This window comes from Perna viridis, chromosome 10 (genome assembly GCF_037379345.1).
Source record: "Perna viridis isolate PV_CMFRI_1.1 ecotype Kerala chromosome 10, ASM3737934v1, whole genome shotgun sequence".
Taxonomy (NCBI): Eukaryota; Metazoa; Mollusca; class Bivalvia; order Mytilida; family Mytilidae; genus Perna; species Perna viridis.
This window is the reverse complement of record NC_142454.1, coordinates 27,248,600-27,272,699: the sequence shown is the minus strand read 5'-3', so window position 1 is coordinate 27,272,699 and position 24,100 is coordinate 27,248,600. Positions and strand designations below refer to the sequence as shown.

The following is a 24,100-nucleotide window of genomic DNA, read 5'->3' as shown; positions in this document are numbered from 1 at the left end:
TGAAATTTTGAGAAAGAGACGCGTACAGATTAAAGTGGTGCATGTCTAGACCTTCCATTCATTAGACAATCATTTCAAATTTGTTCTTAGAAACTTGACACATTATCAAAGTTTCTCTTAATCGTTGTGAGAATAACTACATAATATGTTTAACAAGTGTCAGTAACATTCTTGATTTTTTTTTGTATTTTGTGAATTTTAGTGGGTTTCCTTATGAAATACAGATTGGAATATAGAAATAAATATCGTTAAGTGTAAATATTGCGTAAGAAGAAATCATTATCTGTTCGGATGGTGTACACCAAGTATCACCTCCAAATATACCAGAAGTAGTATCTGAAATTCATATGAACTACTATTTAAGTACCGTTCCACGTAGGAATCATGCTTCAGTAAGTTATGATTGAAATGATGCTAATCAAATGTGTATATGCTTTTCAGTAAGCTTGAAACTAATGGCATACAAACAATTATGATTCATTTATTCATTTTTAAAGAAAACTATTGACCAACCTTTACGTAATGACTTTTCATTCAGAATTGTCAACTTTCCTTGTACAAATGTACATGTATTCAAAATATTTTGGTTATAATTACACTGAAAGATTCCTTAGCAAGCTGGCATTTGACATACGACTTTGTTAAATGTCACCGTGATTTTAATTGTATGTTTGCTTTGTTTAGAATGTTCACGTCAATAATGTAGATATATTTCTCTGCGTAGCTACTAAACATTGATCCATTACATCGTATATGTAATTTAAAAGATTCGGATATTGTTTAGACTAATTATTCAATAAATCTTCCTAACTTTTGTGTCGTTTTAGGACATTCATCACCATTAGAAACAATGAAGACAGCATTTATAGTACTTTTTGTTTGTTTGTGTAGCTCAGGTTAGAAAATTTGTCGTATAAAAGACCGGATTTGTTTGTATCTTTTATTATTCTAAGTTCGAAACAGATTGTGACGGTGAAAACTCACTGTTGACGTTGCAACCAGTCCTTTATGAAAATGCAGTTAATCTTACTACGAATGTTGACTCAAATTATTTTCATGAATTTCTGAAAGGCACGTTTGCAGCGGATAGTGAGAGAGGAAACACAAGTTATACTTTGCCAGGAGATTGCCACTTTTGCAACATATAAACTATTATTGGATGGTTGTTGACAAAAAAGTAATATGATCGTAATTGCTTGATTAAACATCTCTATTTCGCATTCTAAAGTTTTGAATCTTGTTTATTTTTTTTTAATATTAGTGTTGAGTCTCAAAAGACAGGCTTATTTGTTAACAACTTAACAGCTGAACACCATGTACCGAAAAAAAGGATAAATAAATACAGTAAACATAACAAAAAAGCATAAACACAATGCAACAGCAATAGGTTAGAAGGAATTAAACATGATACACCATGCTTGTTCTATACAATTAGTGCCATTCTAAAGACAAATCTAAAAATTTCAACTACAACAGAGTATTGAAAGATTTCAAGATTGGGGATTTAAGGCTAAACTACTTGACAGTTCTTGCAAAACACTTCAATTCAAAAATGATCCTCCCGGCCATATCACAATGGGAGATTAAGACATCATAGAAAAACTAATCTTTCCGTAAGGTTAAAATACCATGATTACTGTGATCTTCCGTTCATGTATTGGATTCAGAACAGAATCCATACAAACAACGCTCAATAGTTACCTCAAATCAAACATCACTACAGCACCTGCGGATGGAGTGACCACATCACGACTAATACGGTATACCATAGGTTGCGGAACTACGGAATACCAGAGGTTGCCGAACTAACGTGGATTTTGTGTATTGTGCTAGACTTCTAACAAATAGGGTTCAGAAAAAGCGTCATGTTGCTACAAAAAATAAAGTCATCACAACATAGGTTTTATGGTCGTCATCGTGAACTCGTGGATCGTATGGATGCATCCATCTGCACAATGAAACTAATTTATTTGCCGTGTCATGTTTTTTTCTTTTGTCTACCAATGACGGGAAATATTTTGAGCAACTTTGTGGGAGTGTCTATAAACGTTGAGGACGCCTTCCCTACCGGTCACTATCTGAGATGCTAACCTACTTTTGCTTCTTTGTAAGTGTTATTTTGGACACTTCATGTTATTCATTGTGTGTGCCTATTGTTTATCCTTGTTAAATATTGTTTTCAACGAATTTGGTTTTCTTGATTACTTTTTGGACTGTGCAAGGACTTTTTTTTTAGGAAATCTCATATTTGTTCAATGATTCAATAATTACATAGTGGCAGGAGTTCATATTGTGCGTTCAACTGGGTTATTCATGTAAAGTTGAAAACATTATTTGATTGCATAATAGCAACAAAAAAGAGTAAGCAAAGTTTATCTTCGACAGACACTGTATGGGTATCGTGGTGGCGTCGATTGCCGGAGTTCCATGCCCGGTCAAGATAATTGAAAGAATTTTAAAAAGGTAGATACTGTTTAACACACAATATTTATGATATGGTGTGACGATTGGCTTGCTGTAACTGAAAAATGTATCCGAAATGTGTGTCATGCCTTAATTCAGTTTGTCGGCCAAAAACTATTGATTGGCTTCAGTGTCGTTTCGTATTATGACAAAACTGGGTCTGTCTGATTGGACAAAGATTGTATGAACGTATGAAATATCAGCAATATGACATTGAAGCCCAATCAATTAATCAATCAATCTATTCTGTATCGTCAGTTCACTCCTTATTGTGAAAACAAAGACAAAATCATCTAAATATTCTAGTATTTCATACTACAAAAGTATGAAATAACCAAAAATAACACCAACAAAGAAACAAAAGTAAATGAGCAGTCCGGAACATACGCGAATCCCCAAAACAAATTGATAAATCCTGTTGTGTGTAAATATGGTGAATTGATTCTATGATTGTTAACATTACATTGAAAAGACAAAAAATGTGCAATTTTTAGCCAGTAAAAAAACTCATACTGGTTTTGTTCACTCACTTTACAGTCTACTATCAAACCTACCTCTAAAATGTTAACATCAATACTTAAATATCAATCCACATAAAGTTCAGACACTGCCAGTGGTAAAATGAGTCATGGTGTAGAAGATCCCATCAAACAAATGATGCTTTGCTTTTTCAGCCTATATATGCTATATTTTCACTTAACGATAATCATTTCTGTATTCAGATCTGCACTTTTTAGAAAATCATACATTTATCTATCATTAAAATCAACCAAATCAAACAAAATCAAGAACGATAACTCTTGCAAAGTGATAATTTCATGTACAATCTATATAAATTTCATCTCAAAAGCACATCCCCCAAATGAAAAAAATAAGACTGCTTATGTGATCTATAACGGTTTCTGAACACGAAACAAAACTGAATTCGATGGGTTTTTGACATGCATGAGTCAACTCCCATCTGATTTTTATAAAGACTGCTAATTAAAAATAAAAATGACATAGGTAATCAAAACAGACGCCCGATTGATCTACCTCATTTCGTGATGACAGAACACTAGTGAAAATCTTTTGGTACAGTGCAGCTATCGATAATTATGTAAATCATTAACACGTTTAACATATATTTAAGCCCGTTTGAGTTATGGTTTTGTTATTGTTTTATTCAGTAGTATAGTCATTTTCATCAAATAAACTCTTTGCATCGTATCCACTGTCTGCTAAGCTGACTTGAGAATTTTGTATAATGTTTATATTTGTTGCCGCATACGATATTGACGTTCTGAAATTAAAAAACAAAACGTTTAGGACTGTATGATAATGTAAGAAGTTTTGTTTTGCGAACTATGGTACAAAAACATGTTGTTACCATTGTATGCTATTCTTTATTAAATAAATACAGTAAAGCATACTTCTTCAATGAAAGAAGTATTTAAGAAGATCTGACATTTTAGGTACTTCTCGGTTTAAGATTAAGATAAAATGTATATAGGTTTTGACACACGAAGACAAAAGAAACTCATACACCTAAATCTGACATGAATATTTATGTAGTGTAACAAACTGCCTAAAGGGGTTAGTAGTGCTTGACGTACAACTAGTAAACTCTTTTTCTAAAGAGAGTCGCGTCAGCTTCTAAAAAAAAATCTGTAAATTGATATTTTCAAGGTTGCACAGAATTGGAAATTAAATTCCAATGAGCACAAAAACTTACTGATTAGATAATAAAATGACTACATATTTTAATATAATATTTAGACCGGTCAGATGATATCCATGGGTTTCCGCAAAACGAAGTTAGTTTAGGCAGATGGAACATTGGTTTTCAGAACGGCAGTTAATATTCTATATGAAATTCTACCATTCAATATCTTAAAAATCATGAAAATTCCAAAACAGAGGGAGAAAATTCGGTCTTCCTGTATTAAGGAAATATACATAGGTTAAAGGTTCTTATGTTACTTCATTTTTATACAATCTTGTGAATATCTGATACATATACTTAAGCTGAGAAGCAAAATTGATTAACCGTTATCCTTTAATTTGGATTATAGTTGAATGCATGCTCGGATATCTAATGCATTAATAAAAAGCAAATATTGTTTCCAAATTGTTTCAATTATTCTGAAACTTACATGTGTTTTCTTTTATTGTTTTCAGTTGAAATGTCTCCAAGAACGGTAGTACTCTTTTTAGTTTTTCCGCAGACGTCTTCTCTGCAAAGAAAAAATAATATTTTTTTATTAAAAAATCCTACATTATTGTATAATATTCCAAAACCAGACTGTGCAAAATACGTCTAAAAAGATTAAAAAAAACATTTTTTTTTAATATCCTATAACAAAAAAAGTATGTTATTGCTTACAAACACAGTCAATGGAGTACAGAATGACATTTTGTTTTAGTCCTGTGCACCCTTTTCGTTACAAAATAGAAGATTATAAAGTGTAACAGTACATGTTTGTTTTTTATTCTTGCCTGTGTTTATTAGACTTTTATTACCTTTGTGCCTATTGTATCATTAAATGGTTTGCAATAATTACAAAAAATGCGAATTTGTATTGATGCAATACAAATCACATCCCTGTAAAGCAGTTTGTGTTTCTTAGATTCAATCATTTCAAAGTGATTTCAGAAAAATTGCATTTATTTTTCATTTTGTTTTTATCTGTTTATTTAATTATGTGAATAAAGTAAAAATAAACTGACTCAGACATCATATCACTGGAATCAGACTTATTATTCAGAAGATCTGTTGCTTCTTTTCTACTGTTGTCGATTGCTGCTATCTGTTCTTTAAGAAGTTTGTTTTCTTTAATGACATCGACATTTTCGTTCAATTCGTACGACATCCTACTGTTAAAACTAAAATGTAATACAATTTACACACATGGATGAATTCGGACACATACGCACACACAAACAAAAAACGGGTGCAAAACAAAAATTGTTTTTTTTAAATGTTCATTTACGACTCGTATTAAATGTTAAGTACGAAATATATTTAGTATATTGTTATATATTATTCAACATTGCAGCTATGAGCTGATTTTGCATTTCCATTTCTTAGCATTCTGTACGTTCTCAATTAAACAAAATGTAAATGATTATGTAAAATGGACTTTTGTTTAATTCATACACAATGTAAACTACATTTAATAAACATGTAATAGTGAATAAATGGGGGCGTATTCCCTTATTCCGTTAATTGGTACCACCCATCTACATTTGGTAAAAAAATAAACTAAAATTATTACAAACACATACAAGATAACTATAATCCTTACCTTGAACTTGATCGAGTCCATTCATTAAAAAGTTTCCTTAGCCGATCCAGTTTTGCTTTTAATCGTTGATTATCTCCTTCCAATGATGAAATTCTGAATAGAATGTTAGAATAAAGAGTTAACTGCTAATTTTTGCTCTATTCTAGGTTATAGTGAATCATTTAAAACAACAAATACATAATACATACTACATGGTATATTCAAATTAACCAGTTACGTTCTACGATTTGCATCTAATTTTAAGTAGTTAGACTAAGCATCAGAAAACATTTTTTTCTTTTGCTTATGTTATTTGTACTGCTAGTTGTTCCTTTTGATTTTGTCATTTTTACTGCCAGTTGATCCTCTTGCTTTGGTAATTTCTACTGCACCCATTACTATTTATTGTCGCTTTAATACTACTGCTGTTTAATTATATTTATGTCTTCTTCTAAAACATGCATGTTAGTTCCTACGAATATTCCAATATGACACCAAGGTAGTAGGTGGTACATGCCAAATGTTGCAAAAAGTGTTTAAGACATTAACGATAATAAATTCATATGTTCTAAAAATTGTTTGTTAGTTTGGTAGATATGACTTAAATTACAATGAGAGCACTAGAAAGTTCAAAATAAAGTCAAGTAATTTTTTTATCTGTTTAAGGCCTACACAGTCAAATGTGCCACACATGATGATCATATGGTGCTCGATTCATAAGATAATCATATGGTAATCATATGACAATCATATGATATTGAACATATGATAGCCATATGATTATCATATGATTCTCATATGGTAATTTTGGCTTAAAACATATGATAATCATATGTTTGTAAAAAAACATATGATTATCATATGATAACGATGCGACAATTATATGTTTACCGAAACATATGATTATCATATGGTGCTCGATTTATATGATAATCATATGATGCAAACCATATGATTCTCATGTGTGACACATTTGCCTGTGTAACACTCAAGGTAAGAATCATGCAAAATGTGATTCATAGTTGGAAAGCCTACATTTTTTATTGTTAAAATAAAATGTAATAGTATACAGAAAGTAAAATGTGGTTTTTCATGTAACCTTCTTCTTGGGAGGTAAAAAGTTTTGTAGCATGTACTGTATATTTCAAAATTAACTCTTTAAATTACACCCAAATACAATTGGCCCTATTGAATTTTCGATATTAATTAGAGCAGAGAGATTGAAAAGAATAATTATGCATTTCATCATATATACCTATAGAATAACTTATCAACAAAAATAAAAATATGTAGCCTTTTTTGGGGTGCATGACATGCTACAGAATTGGCATGATCCTTCCGGATACCTAATTGTTTGGAGAACCTAATACATAAGTTCTGAGTCGCCCAATTGTGATCATACGAATCCCTTTTCTCTTAGTTCCTACCTACATTTTTTATGAGATTACCATGGAATTGATACAAAACATTGATGGAACCAAATTTTTCTTTTCCGCCTGTATTGAATTATCTTCCCGGTTTCTACGCGAATAATATATTCTGCACATACCATTTTTGTAGTCTTTATTTAACTGATATAAAACACTTTGAACACTGAATCTAAAAATATGTACCTTTCTTTGTAAACGTTCCGATCTTTGTCTTTTTCTATCAAATGTATATGGTCTTGTAGTCCCTTTATTTGAAGATTCAGGACATCAATAAGCCCCTCGCTTTGTTTACACTTGGATTGACATCTAACGATAAAAATGTTTTCAAATGTACAACATAAAGAAGAATGGTTTCATTAGGTTAGGTTAATAACACAACGTTAACGATTCTACCATATCCAACCTACATATGAGTGATAATTGAGTTCTACATAAGCTACACGTAATACAAATATAAGCAAGCGTGATCATTATGCTTATTTGTGTCTAGCGACACAAATAATGAACTATTCGTTCGTCGGATTCGTTGCGTTCTATTTTAGAAGAAAACGATTATTTTTTTTCTGCTATGTCAATTGCAGAACTGTGTCCGATTTAAAACCTTTTTTGCATTAACTTTTCTATCTCGTTATGTCTTAAAGATTTTACCAGGACTGACAAGTGCATTGAATGACAAAAAAAAAAAAAAAAAAAAAAAAGAATAAAAATGTCATCAGAACAGACGCTAAAGTTACAAGGTTGTTAATAGAATTGTAGGTAACCGTCAAGCGTCATGGAAACACACCAAAAGGCAGACAAAACAAACAGATGAAAAGGAAACAAAAAAAAAAAAAACACATCAACGAAAACATGGAAATGTTGACCATGTGCAAAGGTAGAGATATGCATATTTCTTAGGTTTACAATTTGTAAAGAATTTGGCTGCAAATATGACAATTGAATATATCTATGTCCTCTTGTTAAGTATACAAGTTATATCTGAAATTCTAAAGAGCAAGGGTTGATATTTAACGCTAAGAGCTAAATTGAAACAGGGGGAACATAGAAAAGAAACAGAAACGGTGAAATATCACGATAAAAAAGAGGCTACAAAACGGGGGATATGTTAATATAAATATAAAGAAAAATAATCAAAAATTAACTATTACAAATGTTAAAAACAATATTAAAATGATTCAGAACAACCAAAAAAAAAGTACACGTACAAATAAAGGTATTGGATTTTTTCATAAGTGTATTGATAACAGGTACAGTGTATACCTTTCAATTTTACAATATGCCTCTCTTTCCATTGAAGCTCGGCTTTCTTCCGAGTTGCGTAATTTATCTTTCGTTGACAACATTTCTTGCTTGAGAGATTCGATTTCAGTCATCAAGGACATTACATATTTACTGTGTCTGAAGTGAAGATAACGTTCGTAAAACATTTGAGTTTTAAACATTACATTTAAAGTCAAGCAGTTTATCGATTTACGCTTGCTTTAGTTTTATTAGTATACAGAAGGAAATATATCCTATATCTATTTGATAAATGAAGCAATGTTTTATTGAAAACAATTGAAAATTGATAATTCAGCGGACGCAACAGATATCACCTCAGAACAGAACTATTCCTAACAGTTATTTTAACGTCCGAATATTTGAATTGAAAGGGTAAGTTTGAGCAGGGAGGAAAATCGTTGTATTCTAATAAGTCTTTAAACTTTTCAATCATGCTTGTTCCTTACAGACTTTGATTGAAATGGGAAAAAAACTAATCACGAAGACCTGAAATTATCTATTGGTCCCTTTAAAGCATATTATTGTTTATTTTTAAAACTGTCGATCCAACATCTGCAGTGAAAGGCTTAACTGAACATATACTGTAGTAAGCATATCGATCGTTGGGAGCCAATATTCGTGGTTTTGTGAGTCGCTAATCTACATAGATTCAAAACCAGAAACCCGTTCATTTTTTTCTATTTTGAAAAAGAAAAAGAAAAGATGGTAACTAAAGAAAAAATAGTTACCAGCTATTCTTTTTCTTTTTCAAAATAAAGAATAAATATTGTTGCTGCCCCACTTGCCAGAGGGGGTAGTGGGCAGTTAGTGAGTATAGAATGAATAAATACTCCCTTGAGAAAAGGTTTAACTTTCTTTTATCATATAATTCTTATTAAGACTTCGCTATCGTTGTATCTGTTTTAGTATGGTTTCAAGTTACTTACTTTGTATTTGACCTATCTAACTCAGATTTTACTTCCAGCAATTCCTTTTTCGTGTCTAATTTTTCATTTTCTTTACGTTCAACTTCTAGTTGATAGGAAAGATTCATCTGATTTACTTGAGAGATAACACTAAAAAATACACAAAGAAACACGTATTAAATAAACAAATAAAAGGTTAAACTCATAGGACAGGTCTAACAGTACATCTCAGTATAAGTAATTCATTTCCATTTTTATAAAACTGTTATAGGGAAAATATTAGACGTCCTGGTTGCCAGACAAAAGAGCAAACATGAGCCAAAATCAAAAACGAAAGAGCTTCAGATCCTTTAAAAACATTAATATCAACCTGAAAACTCAACGTTTCGATATGTTAAGCCGGATTTCCGAGTACTTGTTGCATTCAAGTTAGAAATTGTAGTTTGTCTCTGCTTGGCCATACGAACAGTTTGGACTGTCTACCATGTTACGCCTGAACAGATGCTGTCCATGCGCATCTTGGCACGCGAGACACCAAGTCTACTCCTTATGTAATAGTAGGATGGTCGTGCGATATTATAAAATACATTAATACATGATTTAAATATGCTCAGTGGTCCTGAATTACGAGTGGCTACAGAGAGTTCATTCCACATCTTAATAGTAGACAGTAAGAAATAGTTGAAATAAAAAGACGTCCTTTTACGTATCGCTGATAAGTTGTATGATTGACGCGTAAAATTCTTGTGAAAGTCTGACCGCGCATTTGGTACCAAGGTACCTAAATACTCGGGTGGTATCACTATTCATTCTCTTGTATATCATTATGAGTTTAAGTTTTTTAAAGGTTAAAGGTCGTGAGGTCTTTAATTTTTAACGGATGCAAGTTTTAAGTAGGTCAATGAGTGCCAAGGCTACATCAGTTTTCAAAGACCCCGATGTAGCAAAAACATTGTCTACTATACATGACAAATATGTTGTCGTACCAGCAGACAAAGCCCAAAACAACATTGTTTTTGTCTGCAAAACGTTTTATATCCAATGTTTATTATCAGAGGTAGACGTAGAAAATAATAGCAGTGATAAGACCTACACTGCTACCACTCTCTCCAAAGAAGAGATTGTGGAAAACCATAAATCTGTGCTATTTTCTTTTGGTCTCTCTACCAAGGACAATGATTGTGATTTACCGTCTATGTACTGGATTCCTAAACTTCAAAAGAATCCATACAAACAACGTTTCATATCTGGATCTGCAAAATGTACCACCAAACCTCTTTCAAAACTTTTAACTTCTATACTCAAAACTGTCAAAGACGGTCTGCAGTCCTACCACAACACTTGTTACTCCCGTAGTGGTATTAATTCAATGTGGATCCTGAAAAATTCGAAAGATCTTTTGGAGACAATCAGTTCAAGACTATTGTCTGAATATTATAGCATTAAAACCTATGATTTTTCAACACTGTATACTTCTATTCCCCATATTCAATTAAAATCCCGACTTAAAAACATTATACATCGTTGATTTTCCAAAAAAGATGGTACACCTAGATACAAATATATAGTTCTTGGTAGAGATTCCTCATACTTTGTAAGAAATAATTCCAAATCATCTCCCAAATATACAGAGGAAGATGTTTACAAAATGCTGGAATTTTTAATCGACAACATATTTGTCCAGTGTGGTGGACGTGTTTTTAAACAAACGGTCGGCATTCTAATGGGAACAAATTGTGCTCCTTTACTTGCTGACCTATTTCTTCACTCTTATTAGGCTGACTTTATAGCTGATTTGATCAGAAAGAAAGAATATTGTTTGGCCAGATCCTTCAATCTCAGTTTCCGCTATATAGATGACGTATTATCTTTAAACAATCCTAATTTCGGGGATTTGATACATCGCATCCACCCAAAAGAACTTGAGATAAAGTATACTACAGACACTGTGAAGTCAGCCTCATATCTTGACCTACACTTAGAAATCGATTGTAAAGGAAAACTATTGACCAAACTTTACGACAAACGTGATGACTTTTCATTCAGAATTGTCAACTTTCCTTTCATCTGTGACAACATTCCTTCGGCTTCTGCGTATGGAGTGTTCATATCACAACTCATACGTTATGCCAGAGCTTGCCAAAACTACGCAGACTTTTTGTATCGCGCAAGAACTCTAACAAATAGGCTTCTGGACAGGGTTATGTTGCTACAAGATTGACGTCATCACTACAGAAGTTTTATGGTCGTCATCATGAACTCGTGGATCGTTATGATGTATCCATCAGCACCATGAAAACTGATTTATTCAACGGGTCATAGTTTGCCTTTCCTCGTTTGTCTAACCCGGTATTGACTTTTTATGAGCAACTCGGCGGGTGTTTCTAGAAAAGCAGAGGACGCTTACCCTACCGGTGCACCTGGTCCATGCTCCCAGTTTTTAGTGAAGTCCGAGTTGCTCATTTACTTTTGTTACTTTGTATGTATGATTTTAGTTACTTTATGTTCTTTGTTGTGTGTGTCTGTTTTCCATGTCTGGTCTTTGTCCCTGGATTACATTCTTTTGATTACCGCTATAACCTTGGTTCCCTTGATTACTCTTTCCTTTTATCAACAATTTTTTTTTTCTTTCAATCCGGTTTCACGGTATCAATTTTCTGGTGATGTTAACTTCGTGCATCGCTTCTATATGGACTCTTTCGATCTTGTCAATCAAAATTAAAAGACCATACGAAATATCTGTATTCGAGTAATGTTGGTCTAATAAGCGAAATGCATTTTTGCAAGGGTAAACTGATCGAGAATCAATCGGACATGCCGAAGAACATTGATCATAGTGTAATCTATGTTACCGATATACTCAATATGGTCGTGCCAAGAACAGAGAAATAAATATCCAGGTGTTTGTGACTTCCTGGAGATCATAATTATTCATTATTATTAATTATTCAACAAGCAACCGCTTAGTCCGTTGATGGATTTTTTCGATGTCTCTATTCAATGCAAGCGCTGCGATATCTGAAATCTCAACAATAATTTATAGACTAGAGTTGTCGGCAAAAAGTTTGATACGTGCATTGATGTCGATAGCAATATCGTATATAAAATAAGAAATAACAGTAGACAACGTTTTCAACTTTTCAACAACTGTTTTAGACAATGCTTTGGAATCTTTCAATTAAATAGGTACTAAACCAGCCCAAAAGGCACCCGGCTATTCCATACTGTTGTTGCTGTAACAATAAACCGTCATGCCAGACACGATCGAAGGCCTTGGAAATGTCACGAAAGACCACGTAAATTTCCTGACAATTGTCAAAAGCCTGGCCAAACTAAATTGAAATACCAATCAGTTGATTTATAGCCGAACCTCCGTGGGTGAATCCAGACTGGTGCTGGGTAATAATCCGATTGTCTCTCAAATAACTGTTAATGTGTATGTAAACACAACGTTCCATACATTTTGAAATTATACCGAGTAGTGAAAAAAGGGCAATAGTTTTTGACTGCCCGCGCATTTCCGTTTACTGGCGTCACATTTCCTCTGTTCAACATAGTTGGAAAGAACGACTTCGAAAGTGAGAAAGTGGAAAGCTTACACAACAGACTGCTTAGATCGGAATATGCGGCTTTCGCGAGTCTCGGGCTAATAAGGTCGGAACCAGATGCCTTCTTAACGTTAAGATTCTTGAGTACATTTTCTACTTAGGATACGGTGGTATCCCTACTTGAAGTCGTTTCATACCAGATACTTGATTGTATATGTGTTACGAAGATTTTGTCGGTGGATGGTTATCTTTTAATTTACCCATAGTTGATTTTGGTAGCTCTGTTTTTCGCATTTGTAAAGTTACTTATTTCCGTATATGCCTGAATTTTGTCCAATCGCTATCACGGTTTCTAAGTCGCGCTTTAGGGTGCATACACCTCTCTTTACAAATACGGTTACTCAGATAATTGGTCAACCATCTCGGTTCTGCCATCTGAACCGTCACCAATTTGTTCGGTATTTGAAAATTTGGAAACAGTTTTTGTCAATGTTGTTAGACATGAATACGCACTGCTAATCGGTATCTGATAATAGCTGTCGGTATTTGTCGTAATCAACTCTTTCATACAACATTATTTTACGCTTGAACGTTGTTGGAACTAAGGGGAGGAGTTGAGAATTTACTATTCCAATTACAGGAGGGGGTATCTAATCTGGCATAATAAGGGAGGACCCATCCCACTGAAAGGTACAAAATTGATTTTATTAGCAACATATGAATCTATAACAGACGACGAATTTTCAGTGACAAGTGTCGGATCGTTAGGATAGTTTATCATTTGTTCTAGCTATAGGCTATGCGTGGAACAAGTATGTTTCATTTTTGAGTTTACATTTTTCGGATTTTACCTAGATGTTGCATTTGTTATACACATTTTCCTCTTAGACTATTCCATTTTACTGCCTAGATTTTATCAGATCAGTTATGTGATTACAAAATGCATTTTTCTTCATACATACACAAAAAACCATTTTTTAAATGGAATAAATATTGCCCATTCAAAATCATCATCTCGTCACCATCAACATTTAAACTTCCCCATATACAATTTCCCATCCTAACCCATATTTATCATTCCACATTCTTCATTTGAAATATTCAAAATTACACATCAATTATTGTGAAAGAAATGGTATAAAGTTCATCAAAAATGAACTATTTTTTCATTAATATTCTTACTTTTGTTGATGTTCTGCGAGGCACGTTTCCGTCTGAAGCAGTTTTGTTTTAGTGGCATCCCGACTTTGTTTTGTTAATTGAAGCCGTTGTTTCAATTCAACACATTTTGTCTCGAGTCTATTTATCTGTTCATTCTTTGAAGCAAGCTCCTTCTTTAACCTACGATACCACAAACCATATCAAAATAAAATTCGATTTCAATGATACAGAAACATTATAAGGTTTCATGCTTGCTTCAATTCATAACAAAATTAATAAAAATAACAATGACATGTGACTTGTGTTGCGAAAACGTAACGGGTTTATTCTCCTACGATATGTATAATATTGCTATTCAATACATAAACCGGCTACCACATCCCTGCTTTAAAATCGCGTTAAATTGATTAAACAATCTTACTCTTCGTACATGTATTGACTTTATTTCATTTTTTTGCAATGTGGAACGCTGATATCATACTTGTTTTTTTTTTCAATAGCAATATACAAACAACTACAACCAAATGCATATTATCATCTATTGATCATATATCCATACATTTGATTCAATGACACAAGTCAGTTTATACTATAACAATGTAGGACAAGAGTAATTAAAAATGGAATATTTAAATTTGAAAATATGCTTTTGTATTTCATATTAAATAATCTACTTGTTTATAAATGATTAAAACTTTCTGGATGCATTTTCGTGCCTATTTATCTAACACGATTTGTACTTAGATATGTGTTACGTCAACAATTGCACAAGTATTTTGTTCAAATTACTTTAACTTCATTCGTGTGTATCACTTCACGCATATTTAAGGCTGAAATACTTACAGGTGATTACTATACCAAGCTGATTCTGACGAACTTTTCTGTGGACGAGGCATAGTTGAAGTCTTTCGTCTTTGTCTGTTTAAAAAAATAATTTTGTCGATGAAGCAAATTTTACCTTCTTAAAATGTTTTGCGTGGTTGAAGTTTTATTGCAAGCATGTCTTTAAGATTTTACATGTATTTTAGTGTTATTTATGTCATACATATGCATGAATATATGCTATTTAAACATTTTGCAGAGTTACTCATAATAGTTAAATTAATTGATCTCGTGCTCAAGAAACACATTCGTCAGATTTACAAACAAGGTGTTATATTGAAGTAAAAAAAAGTATTCTGTGGTGAATCGCATACCATTGATTTTGCTATCAAAGTGAGGGAGTTAGTATATCTACCAGTATTTGATAGATTTTGAAGCATCACTGATTGTGATTGACAGCTGCGTGCGGGAAAGTTGAGAGATACAAAGTACACAAATACATAATTAGGGAAGGTTGATTTTTGTTGTTTGAAAGAAAGGTGGAGCATCGTAGCAAAAACAAATAAGCTACTATTATAGTACTAATTAAGGTAAAGAGGATCTATAAACAGTGTGTAACGACCTTGACAAAAAGATAACATATTAAAAGCGAATAAAAGAAAACAAGACGTGAACATAAAGTACTAAAGTACTAGCAATAGTCAGTTTAGTTTGTTGGGGTTTAACGTCCGGGCAGCAATATTTCAGCTATATTCAGACGATGAACATGAAACTGATGATCAAATGAACATGAAATGATGATGAAATGAAAAAGGGATGGGACACAACGACAATGGGGTCGACAAAATTTGATTGCCACTGGAAACAGGGAGAGGTGGGCAGGGTCGGGCAATTTAGCCTCCTGTGGCGGAGCCCTATGGTTCCTACTCCGGGAGAATATCACAGTAGGGTTCTTTAACGTGCGAAGAACGTGGCATCTTTCCCAACACGGTGTACCACTATGGTTTGCGGTCAGGTTTTCCGTATTATAGCCTGACAATCCCAGCATGTAACACGCCAGGGGTACCCCATTCCACCACCTGGGGCACACATCCCAGTTGGTCTGTAGGCAGAGCGCCCTAGCCCCCGGCTAGGGTTCTGAGCACTATTTAGTCGCCTTTTACGACAAGCTTAGCGCTGCTGCAGGCCTATTCTTTTAACACCCGGACCTGCACGGGGCAGTACTAGCAATACAAACTCCCATAAAAAAAAAATAATTAAAAAGACTTTTTGTAAAATTCAAACTCTAACCATATTACATTATCGTTTTAATCATTCAATAATGCGGTAGGTTTTTTGTCCTGAGATATAAATTGTCTTTGAAACCCTTTTTACGAGCCTCAATGACAAAACTAGAATGTGATGCAACATTCTATTGCATAAAAGGAGATTCCTTATTTTTGAAATTGTTTTTAAACTGTGTGATCAAGGAGCTTTGATTCATATTTCAACACATCATTTAGTTGATTAAACTTTAAAAAAAAAATTTAATATGAAATTAAACGCTGCATTTGAAAAAAAGCACGCTGACACAAATACTCCTAATGTCACAGTTGCCATCACTTTCATCGGATGAAATGATGATTGTAAGACCCAGAAATGCTGACTTGATTAAGCTAAGCATAATGGGTGTCACGTGAACTAAAAACCGACTGCATCAGATTTACCAGTTCTTAATGACACACCAAGCGAGACAAAAATGTTTATAACATTTAGTCAACACTACAAACTATAGTACATGAGAAGGGGAATAATGTATTACAGTTAGAATAAGGGTTCATTATCAAAGAAAAATGATGTATGTAAAATACTTTGAGAAAGAATATCAGATTATCAAAGATAGATAATAAAGTCAGAGTGAACGAATATATATAAAAGTGGGTGTACAACATCAAAAAGATGATGTTATTTATGGTTCAGACGGGTGCATGTGCCGAATTTTGAAAAGTGGTGAGGTGAGTGCAACACAGAGTTAAAGTGTGATGGATGTAATTACTTGTAACTTTGTATAATGCAGTTATCAAAGGATAATTTTACCATGTTGAAAACAAAGTATGATATTGAACTCCTAAATTTAGCTTAATTTGTTACGATTTGTTTATTTGCAAAACAAAGAAAAAAAGGAGGGGTTTTAAAATCGCAGAATTCTTAGATAAATTTCGTGCATTTACACTGAAGCATTGCCTGAAGTTTGAATGATGGATTCCTGAATTTAATAGTGTTTGCGTTGTTGTCTCAATATAATACAGACAAATAAGAAAAAAAATTAAGGACTAGACCGTAATCCAAGAACAACAACATCACAGGTTAAATAGACACACACAACAAATACCATGAAATGACCAAAATAACACGCACAATATAAAACAAGAGCAAATATGAGCAACCAGGACACCGCTATTAACTTAGAGAATAGTCCAGTGACAGGTATGGTAGTCGTCCTCTCCTTTTCTAGAAACAAGCACCGAACTTTCATAAAATATCTCTTCTAGGGTAAACAAATGAGGCAAGGAAACTATGATAGAGTGAACAAATCGCTTCTAAGGCGCAGAAGGATACACCGTCACGATCCACAGAGTAACTAATGCGCATCCGGAAATATGTCGGTGTTCAGAAAATTTATCAGCGACACATATTGTTTGGCATGACGTTTGAAGAAACGAAAATTTTAGATCTAAAGAGGAAAACACCGGGTCCTTCTGTAAACATATTAACGCACGCCTGCATTACTGCCTGCTTAAGTCTACATTTAAAATAAAAAAAAACATACATAAAACAATATTATTACCTTCCATAGTTACTTTCCGAATTTGACGCCGTAGGACCTGTTGTTTCAGATAGATCATCACCATGAACATATTGCTTGGAATTATTCCTGTCACTATCTGGTATTTTACTGAAAATTTAAGAACTACAAAATTATGTGGCTAACAAGGCGGTCTAAAAAAATGTTATTTTTGTTGTTGTTTAAAAATTCATTCACAATTGACGTGGTTGCAACTTAAACTCATTAGATAACACGCAGTTAGATTTTAAGTGAACGATACACCATCTATGCAAAATTTAAATGCATCAAATTGAACATTTTTTTTTTAAATAAATAATATATATAAGTTCGTTCCTGTGTGTTGGAAGAAGCTTTAAATGTTCTAAAAACAAATGACAAAATAAAAGACATGACAATATAGAGTAGCGCTGCGCGTGCCGAATATAACGTCTTGATACGCTGGATACTGTGAACAGTACGTGCAGCACATGTGCAACTCATTTTTCCTACATATGGTTACGCACAACCAATTCAGGTATTTCAACTGGTTTCAATTTAGTTTTTGTTTGTTCTTTAAACACCTATATTGATAAATTAAGTTTAATTTAAAGAGTCTTATGATACGAATACATGGTAAAGCTTTCAATGAAACAGGTGAGGACATACGTTTTATCTTGTGGAAATAAAACTCTTTAAATCTGGTGTTTCATTGAAATAAATGGTTAGTTGTTGTTGATATTGAAACCTTACCCACATACACCAAGAATACTGTTAACAAAATGCTTATCATAGTCAATAGTTTTACATTCAACATTCGCTATAGAAGTGTTGCGTAATCCAGATAGGTCTAATTTAGACTGATTTTGTGACAATCGTGAAAATAAATTGTCCCATTCCGCAATATGTTGTAGAAATGCCACGGGAAAAGTATCAGTTTTAATGTTTTGTAGACGTCCCTTCAATTTTTCAAATGATGAACTTTGTTGTTGTATGTATTGGTCAATTCCAAATACTTTGTCCTGAAATATTTTCGATTCTTTAGAAAACGAATTAATTGTTTCATCTATTTTTGTCCTAAGGCAAGTTGATGCCTGAGTCAATGAAAGTAAAAGTTCGGAGTTTTGTTCTTCCTTCCGAATATTTTCCAAATCTTCTTTGTTCCTTTTCAGAGTGGTCTCAAACTGTTCGAGGTCCTTGCATGTCTTCATGAGTCTCCTTCGTTTAATGACGTCACTCTCAACCAGACTGTGTAGATCGGGACAAGTTTCATGTCCATCAACATAGGACTCACAGACCAGCCTTCCACAATTAAAACAAAAATAATATTTGTCCATCCAAGATTGGTCACATTTATTACAAGTGTATATCTGATCCACATATAACTCGGAACTGTGTTTCTTTGAGGTAACCTCATTGTAAAGAAAGTCCTGTCTAATTTGACAAGTACCACATATATCGTTTTTGAAAAGTGGTGAGGTGAGTGCAACACAGAGTTAAAGTGTGATGGATGTAATTACTTGTAACTTTGTATAATGCAGTTATCAAAGGATAATTTTACCATGTTGAAAACAAAGTATGATATTGAACTCCTAAATTTAGCTTAATTTGTTACGATTTGTTTATTTGCAAAACAAAGAAAAAAAGGAGGGGTTTTAAAATCGCAGAATTCTTAGATAAATTTCGTGCATTTACACTGAAGCATTGCCTGAAGTTTGAATGATGGATTCCTGAATTTAATAGTGTTTGCGTTGTTGTCTCAATATAATACAGACAAATAAGAAAAAAAATTAAGGACTAGACCGTAATCCAAGAACAACAACATCACAGGTTAAATAGACACACACAACAAATACCATGAAATGACCAAAATAACACGCACAATATAAAACAAGAGCAAATATGAGCAACCAGGACACCGCTATTAACTTAGAGAATAGTCCAGTGACAGGTATGATAGTCGTCCTCTCCTTTTCTAGAAACAAGCACCGAACTTTCATAAAATATCTCTTCTAGGGTAAACAAATGAGGCAAGGAAACTATGATAGAGTGAACAAATCGCTTCTAAGGCGCAGAAGGATAAACCGTCACGATCCACAGAGTAACTGATGCGCATCCGGAAATATGTCGGAAAATTTATCAGCGACACATATTGTTTGGCATGACGTTTGAAGAAACGAAAATTTTAGATCTAAAGAGGAAAACACCGGGTCCTTCTGTAAACATATTAACGCACGCCTGCATTACTGCCTGCTTAAGTTTACATTTAAAATTAAAAAAAACATACATAAAACAATATTATTACCTTCCATAGTTACTTTCCGAATTTGACGCCGTAGGACCTGTTGTTTCAGATAGATCATCACCATGAACATATTGCTTGGAATTATTCCTGTCACTATCTGGTATTTTACTGAAAATTTAAGAACTACAAAATTATGTGGCTAACAAGGCGGTCTAAAAAAATGTTATTTTTGTTGTTGTTTAAAAATTCATTCACAATTGACGTGGTTGCAACTTAAACTCATTAGATAACACGCAGTTAGATTTTAAGTGAACGATACACCACCTATGCAAAATTTAAATGCATCAAATTGAACATTTTTTTTTAAAATAAATAATATGTATAACTTAGTTCCTGTGTGTTGGAAGAAGCTATAAATGTTCTAAAAACAAATGACAAAATAAAAGACATGACAATATAGGGTAGCGCTGCGCGTGCCGAATATAACGTCTTGATACGCTGGATACTGTGAACAGTACGTGCAGCACATGTGCAACTCATTTTTCCTACATATGGTTACGCACAACCAATTCAGGTATTTCAACTGGCTTCAATTTAGTTTTTGTTTGTTCTTTAAACACCTATATTGATAAATTAAGTTCAATTTAAATAGTCTTATGATATGAATACATGGTAAAGCTTTCAACGAAACAGGTGAGGAAATACGTTTTATCTTGTGGAAATGAAACTCTTTAAATCTGGTGTTTCATTGAAATAAATGGTTAGTTGTTGTTGATATTGAAACCTTACCCACATACACCAAGAATATTGTTAACAAAATGCTTATCATAGTCAATAGTTTTACATTCAACATTCGCTATAGAAGTGTTGCGTAATCCAGATAGGTCTAATTTAGACTGATTTTGTGACAATCGTGAAAATAAATTGTCCCATTCCGTAATATGTTGTAGAAATGCCACGGGAAAAGTATCAGTTTTAATGTTTTGTAGACGTCCCTTCAATTTTTCAAATGATGAACTTTGTTGTTGTATGTATTGGTCAATTCCAAATACTTTGTCCTGAAATATTTTCGATTCTTTAGAAAACGAATTAATTGTTTCATCTATTTTTGTCCTAAGGCAAGTTGATGCCTGAGTCAATGAAAGTAAAAGTTCGGAGTTTTGTTCTTCCTTCCGAATATTTTCCAAATCTTCTTTGTTCCTTTTCAGAGTGGTCTCAAACTGTTCGAGGTCCTTGCATGTCTTCATGAGTCTCCTTCGTTTAATGACGTCACTCTCAACCAGACTGTGTAGATCGGGACAAGTTTCATGTCCATCAACATAGGACTCACAGACCAGCCTTCCACAATTAAAACAAAAATAATATTTGTCCATCCAAGATTGGTCACATTTATTACAAGTGTATATCTGATCCACATATAACTCGGAACTGTGTTTCTTTGAGGTAACCTCATTGTAAAGAAAGTCCTGTCTAATTTGACAAGTACCACATATTTCCGAATAACATTTAGTACATGAATCCGTTTTCGGAACTCTATTTAATGAACAGCTCGAGAATATCTCATCCATTTTCTCTCCAGACATTGTAAAATATTTCAAACTACTACTGTCCCATAGATATTTACGAGACACAGCAAAAAAACTGTGGTTTACGTATACCAACTATGTAAATAATACACGCCACCAATCCCATCTACGGTAAATTTTCACTTAAGTTTTCATATCAAACCTGCATAACTGTATATCAGTCTTCTACAGTATAGAACTGATTTAAAGTGCTGTTTCTATTCTTAATTTTCACAATATTTAGTATTATTGCAGCTTAACATATTTATCTGCCGTTTGTTTTCTTGTTTACATTTTGAATCATGAACAGTTATAATTATTACTTATTAATCTTATTAAAACAGTAAAAGAAAAGTAAATAGATTTTACTGTAAATATTACCTGTCGTCATACGACTTCAACAGGTATATTATAATGCACTGTTGGGTTTAAATGAATGGAGATATCATATATCATCTATTTATGCAGATAGGTAGCGATGAGTACTTTTAAACAAAACTCACATGTAAGTATTGAGATCACATCAAATGGTTTGTAATTCCTTTAAATTCAAGAAAGAAAGAGATTCATACTCTCGTGCGTAATACCTGGTGTATCTATATTTACATATAAATACAAAATGTACAATTCATTGAAGATAATTTGCCTACTCATCACCATAGATTATTCATTTATATTTTTATCTCGTTCGTGCAATCGTATTAACAAAAAAATCTGCAGATAAATATCAAGGCCCACGCTTTTATAAATACATGTATACCTGTCTGCGGTTTATTGTGCCTTTTATCTTTGTGGTTTTCAACGATTTAAAACCGCAGTTCGTTCCAAAGTATTCTTGACGTTATTTTTGTGCGAGTTTGTCCTTGTTTACAATTAAAAACCGAAAGGTTAAAGACAAAACTTTTGAAAGATTTTGTTACACAACACAACCATGAATTATACGCCCCAAAAATAAATGTTTGTCATTCGAGTTCTTCTTTCAGTCTAATTTCAATATTTTGTAAATGACATAATTTTAACATTTGTTCGATTCGGACTACAAAGTGTCAAAACATAATTTTAATTTAAAGGGCTGTTCTCGAATGAAAGTTTATTCTGATGATTTTGTTGAAATTTTAACTCCTTCAAATAAGTGTATGGCATATTGAAATTCGCAATAATACAAATTATTTGTCCTTCTGCATTTTTAAATTAACATCACGTTTTGATATTTTTATAACTTCTCCGTATTGATTGGTAACAGCAGCGATGCTTTATTTGTCTAAATGAAGTTTCCGCGGAATTGAAGAAATTAAAAAACATGGCCGATATTTTAGGGGGGATTTATTATTCATTGTTTGTAAAGTACAATTATCTTGTACAACAAACCTTCTATGAAATTACCTTATACATTTTCATCCACTTTTATAAATTAATCTTAAATTTTAATTACATTTCAAATCTTCGCGTTCGTCTCATCATTTGTAGAATAAATATAGGTAGACTTCTATCATAATATTAACTTTTTTAGTTATTAAAAAGTGTGATCCTTTTGTCAATGATATATGGTTTGTGGTAAATTTCATTTTATAATACATGTGTTCACACATTTAAACATGCGAATAAAACATATTTGTAAGCTAATTTTAAAACCTCGTAAGAACAAAGCTGACACGTGTGTGCGCATGAATGCAAATAGAAATTTCTTACAGATTATGATACCTCAAACTCTTATCTCCCTCCTTATTGTGGTTAAATAATATCTGATAAACGAAAACATGAAAAAAGTTCATTCAAAATAGTACATGACGACAGGGATGACTTTTTGGCAATCTCTGAAAATATTTCTCATTGTGTATTTAGGTTATACCCTGTTACCTACCACCATATTCCTTCTTTTTAATGAACATATTTTCGTACAAAGTTGACTCATTTAAAAAACGGAAGGTATTATGGGGAGAATGCAGTTTGAAAATCAAAAACAAAGGAGGCTCAATGACTGATTTAAAAAAAAAACAATTGGAGAACTAAAAGGTGAGATCGTTCTCGGAACTTCAATAAATATTTATGAACTTTACAGTGCTACATTAGCAAGCAAAGATTGAAAACAAAATCTTCGAACTCTCGTAAGTTATCATCTGGCAACCACCTGCAGGGAACAAACAATAAGTCAGTGTTAAAATGATACCTAGTCTATCAAATCTTCAAGCGTATATGAATCTTTTCTACAATTTCATGCCCATCGTTTCAATTTAAAGAACATTACTTTTTGTTTTTTTTATACATGTTAAAAATCCAGAAACAACCCTGACAGCTTCCTTGAGGGGATTATGATTTTTCACATGGCAGATATGAGCGTTAGGATCCACAATGTTATTAAATCCCAAGAACAGTCAGTATCTAGAAAAAAGAAGACACTAATATAATGTGGACAGATATATTTCTTTACATCAGATAATCTTCTGTTAGTTATATGTTTCCTTTAAAACACAAAAGATTTGTGTATGGTTATTTGTTCCGCAATTATGTGTAAATTCAGTTGTGTAGCAACTGTATGTCTAACTTCGCCCCTGAAATAAAAATGTTGAATGATAAACTGCAAACTAATTTATGAATTCTTTTTCGTAGGTTG

The 24,100-nt window shown here is 32.9% G+C and overlaps 2 protein-coding genes across 3 annotated transcripts; both read right to left on the bottom strand.

Annotated features, from left to right (window-relative positions):
• Positions 1 to 1,213: 1,213 nt before the first annotated feature.
• On the bottom strand, positions 1,214 to 19,129 carry LOC148605203 (uncharacterized). Of its 2 annotated transcripts, none has more exons than XM_088547751.1 (11): positions 18,433 to 19,129; positions 17,704 to 17,811; positions 14,898 to 14,972; positions 14,076 to 14,234; positions 9,367 to 9,495; positions 8,420 to 8,557; positions 7,343 to 7,465; positions 5,751 to 5,843; positions 5,173 to 5,328; positions 4,599 to 4,679; positions 1,214 to 3,745 (listed from the first exon to the last, which is right to left on the bottom strand). In XM_088547751.1, the coding sequence occupies exons 1-11, from the start codon at positions 19,014 to 19,016 to the stop codon at positions 3,625 to 3,627; spliced, it is 1,767 nt and encodes a 588-aa protein (XP_088403877.1). In that variant the 5' UTR covers positions 19,017 to 19,129; the 3' UTR covers positions 1,214 to 3,624. The 2 variants fall into 2 exon arrangements, with proteins under 2 accessions (XP_088403877.1, XP_088403878.1); XM_088547752.1 differs by having other exon boundaries at positions 5,173 to 5,319.
• An 848-nt stretch (positions 19,130 to 19,977) lies between these two features.
• LOC148605202 (uncharacterized) lies at positions 19,978 to 21,799 on the bottom strand. Its single transcript, XM_088547750.1, has 2 exons — positions 20,714 to 21,799; positions 19,978 to 20,092 (listed from the first exon to the last, which is right to left on the bottom strand). Exons 1-2 carry the CDS (start codon positions 21,505 to 21,507, stop codon positions 19,981 to 19,983), a joined length of 906 nt encoding a protein of 301 aa, XP_088403876.1. The 5' UTR covers positions 21,508 to 21,799; the 3' UTR covers positions 19,978 to 19,980.
• Positions 21,800 to 24,100: the final 2,301 nt, after the last annotated feature.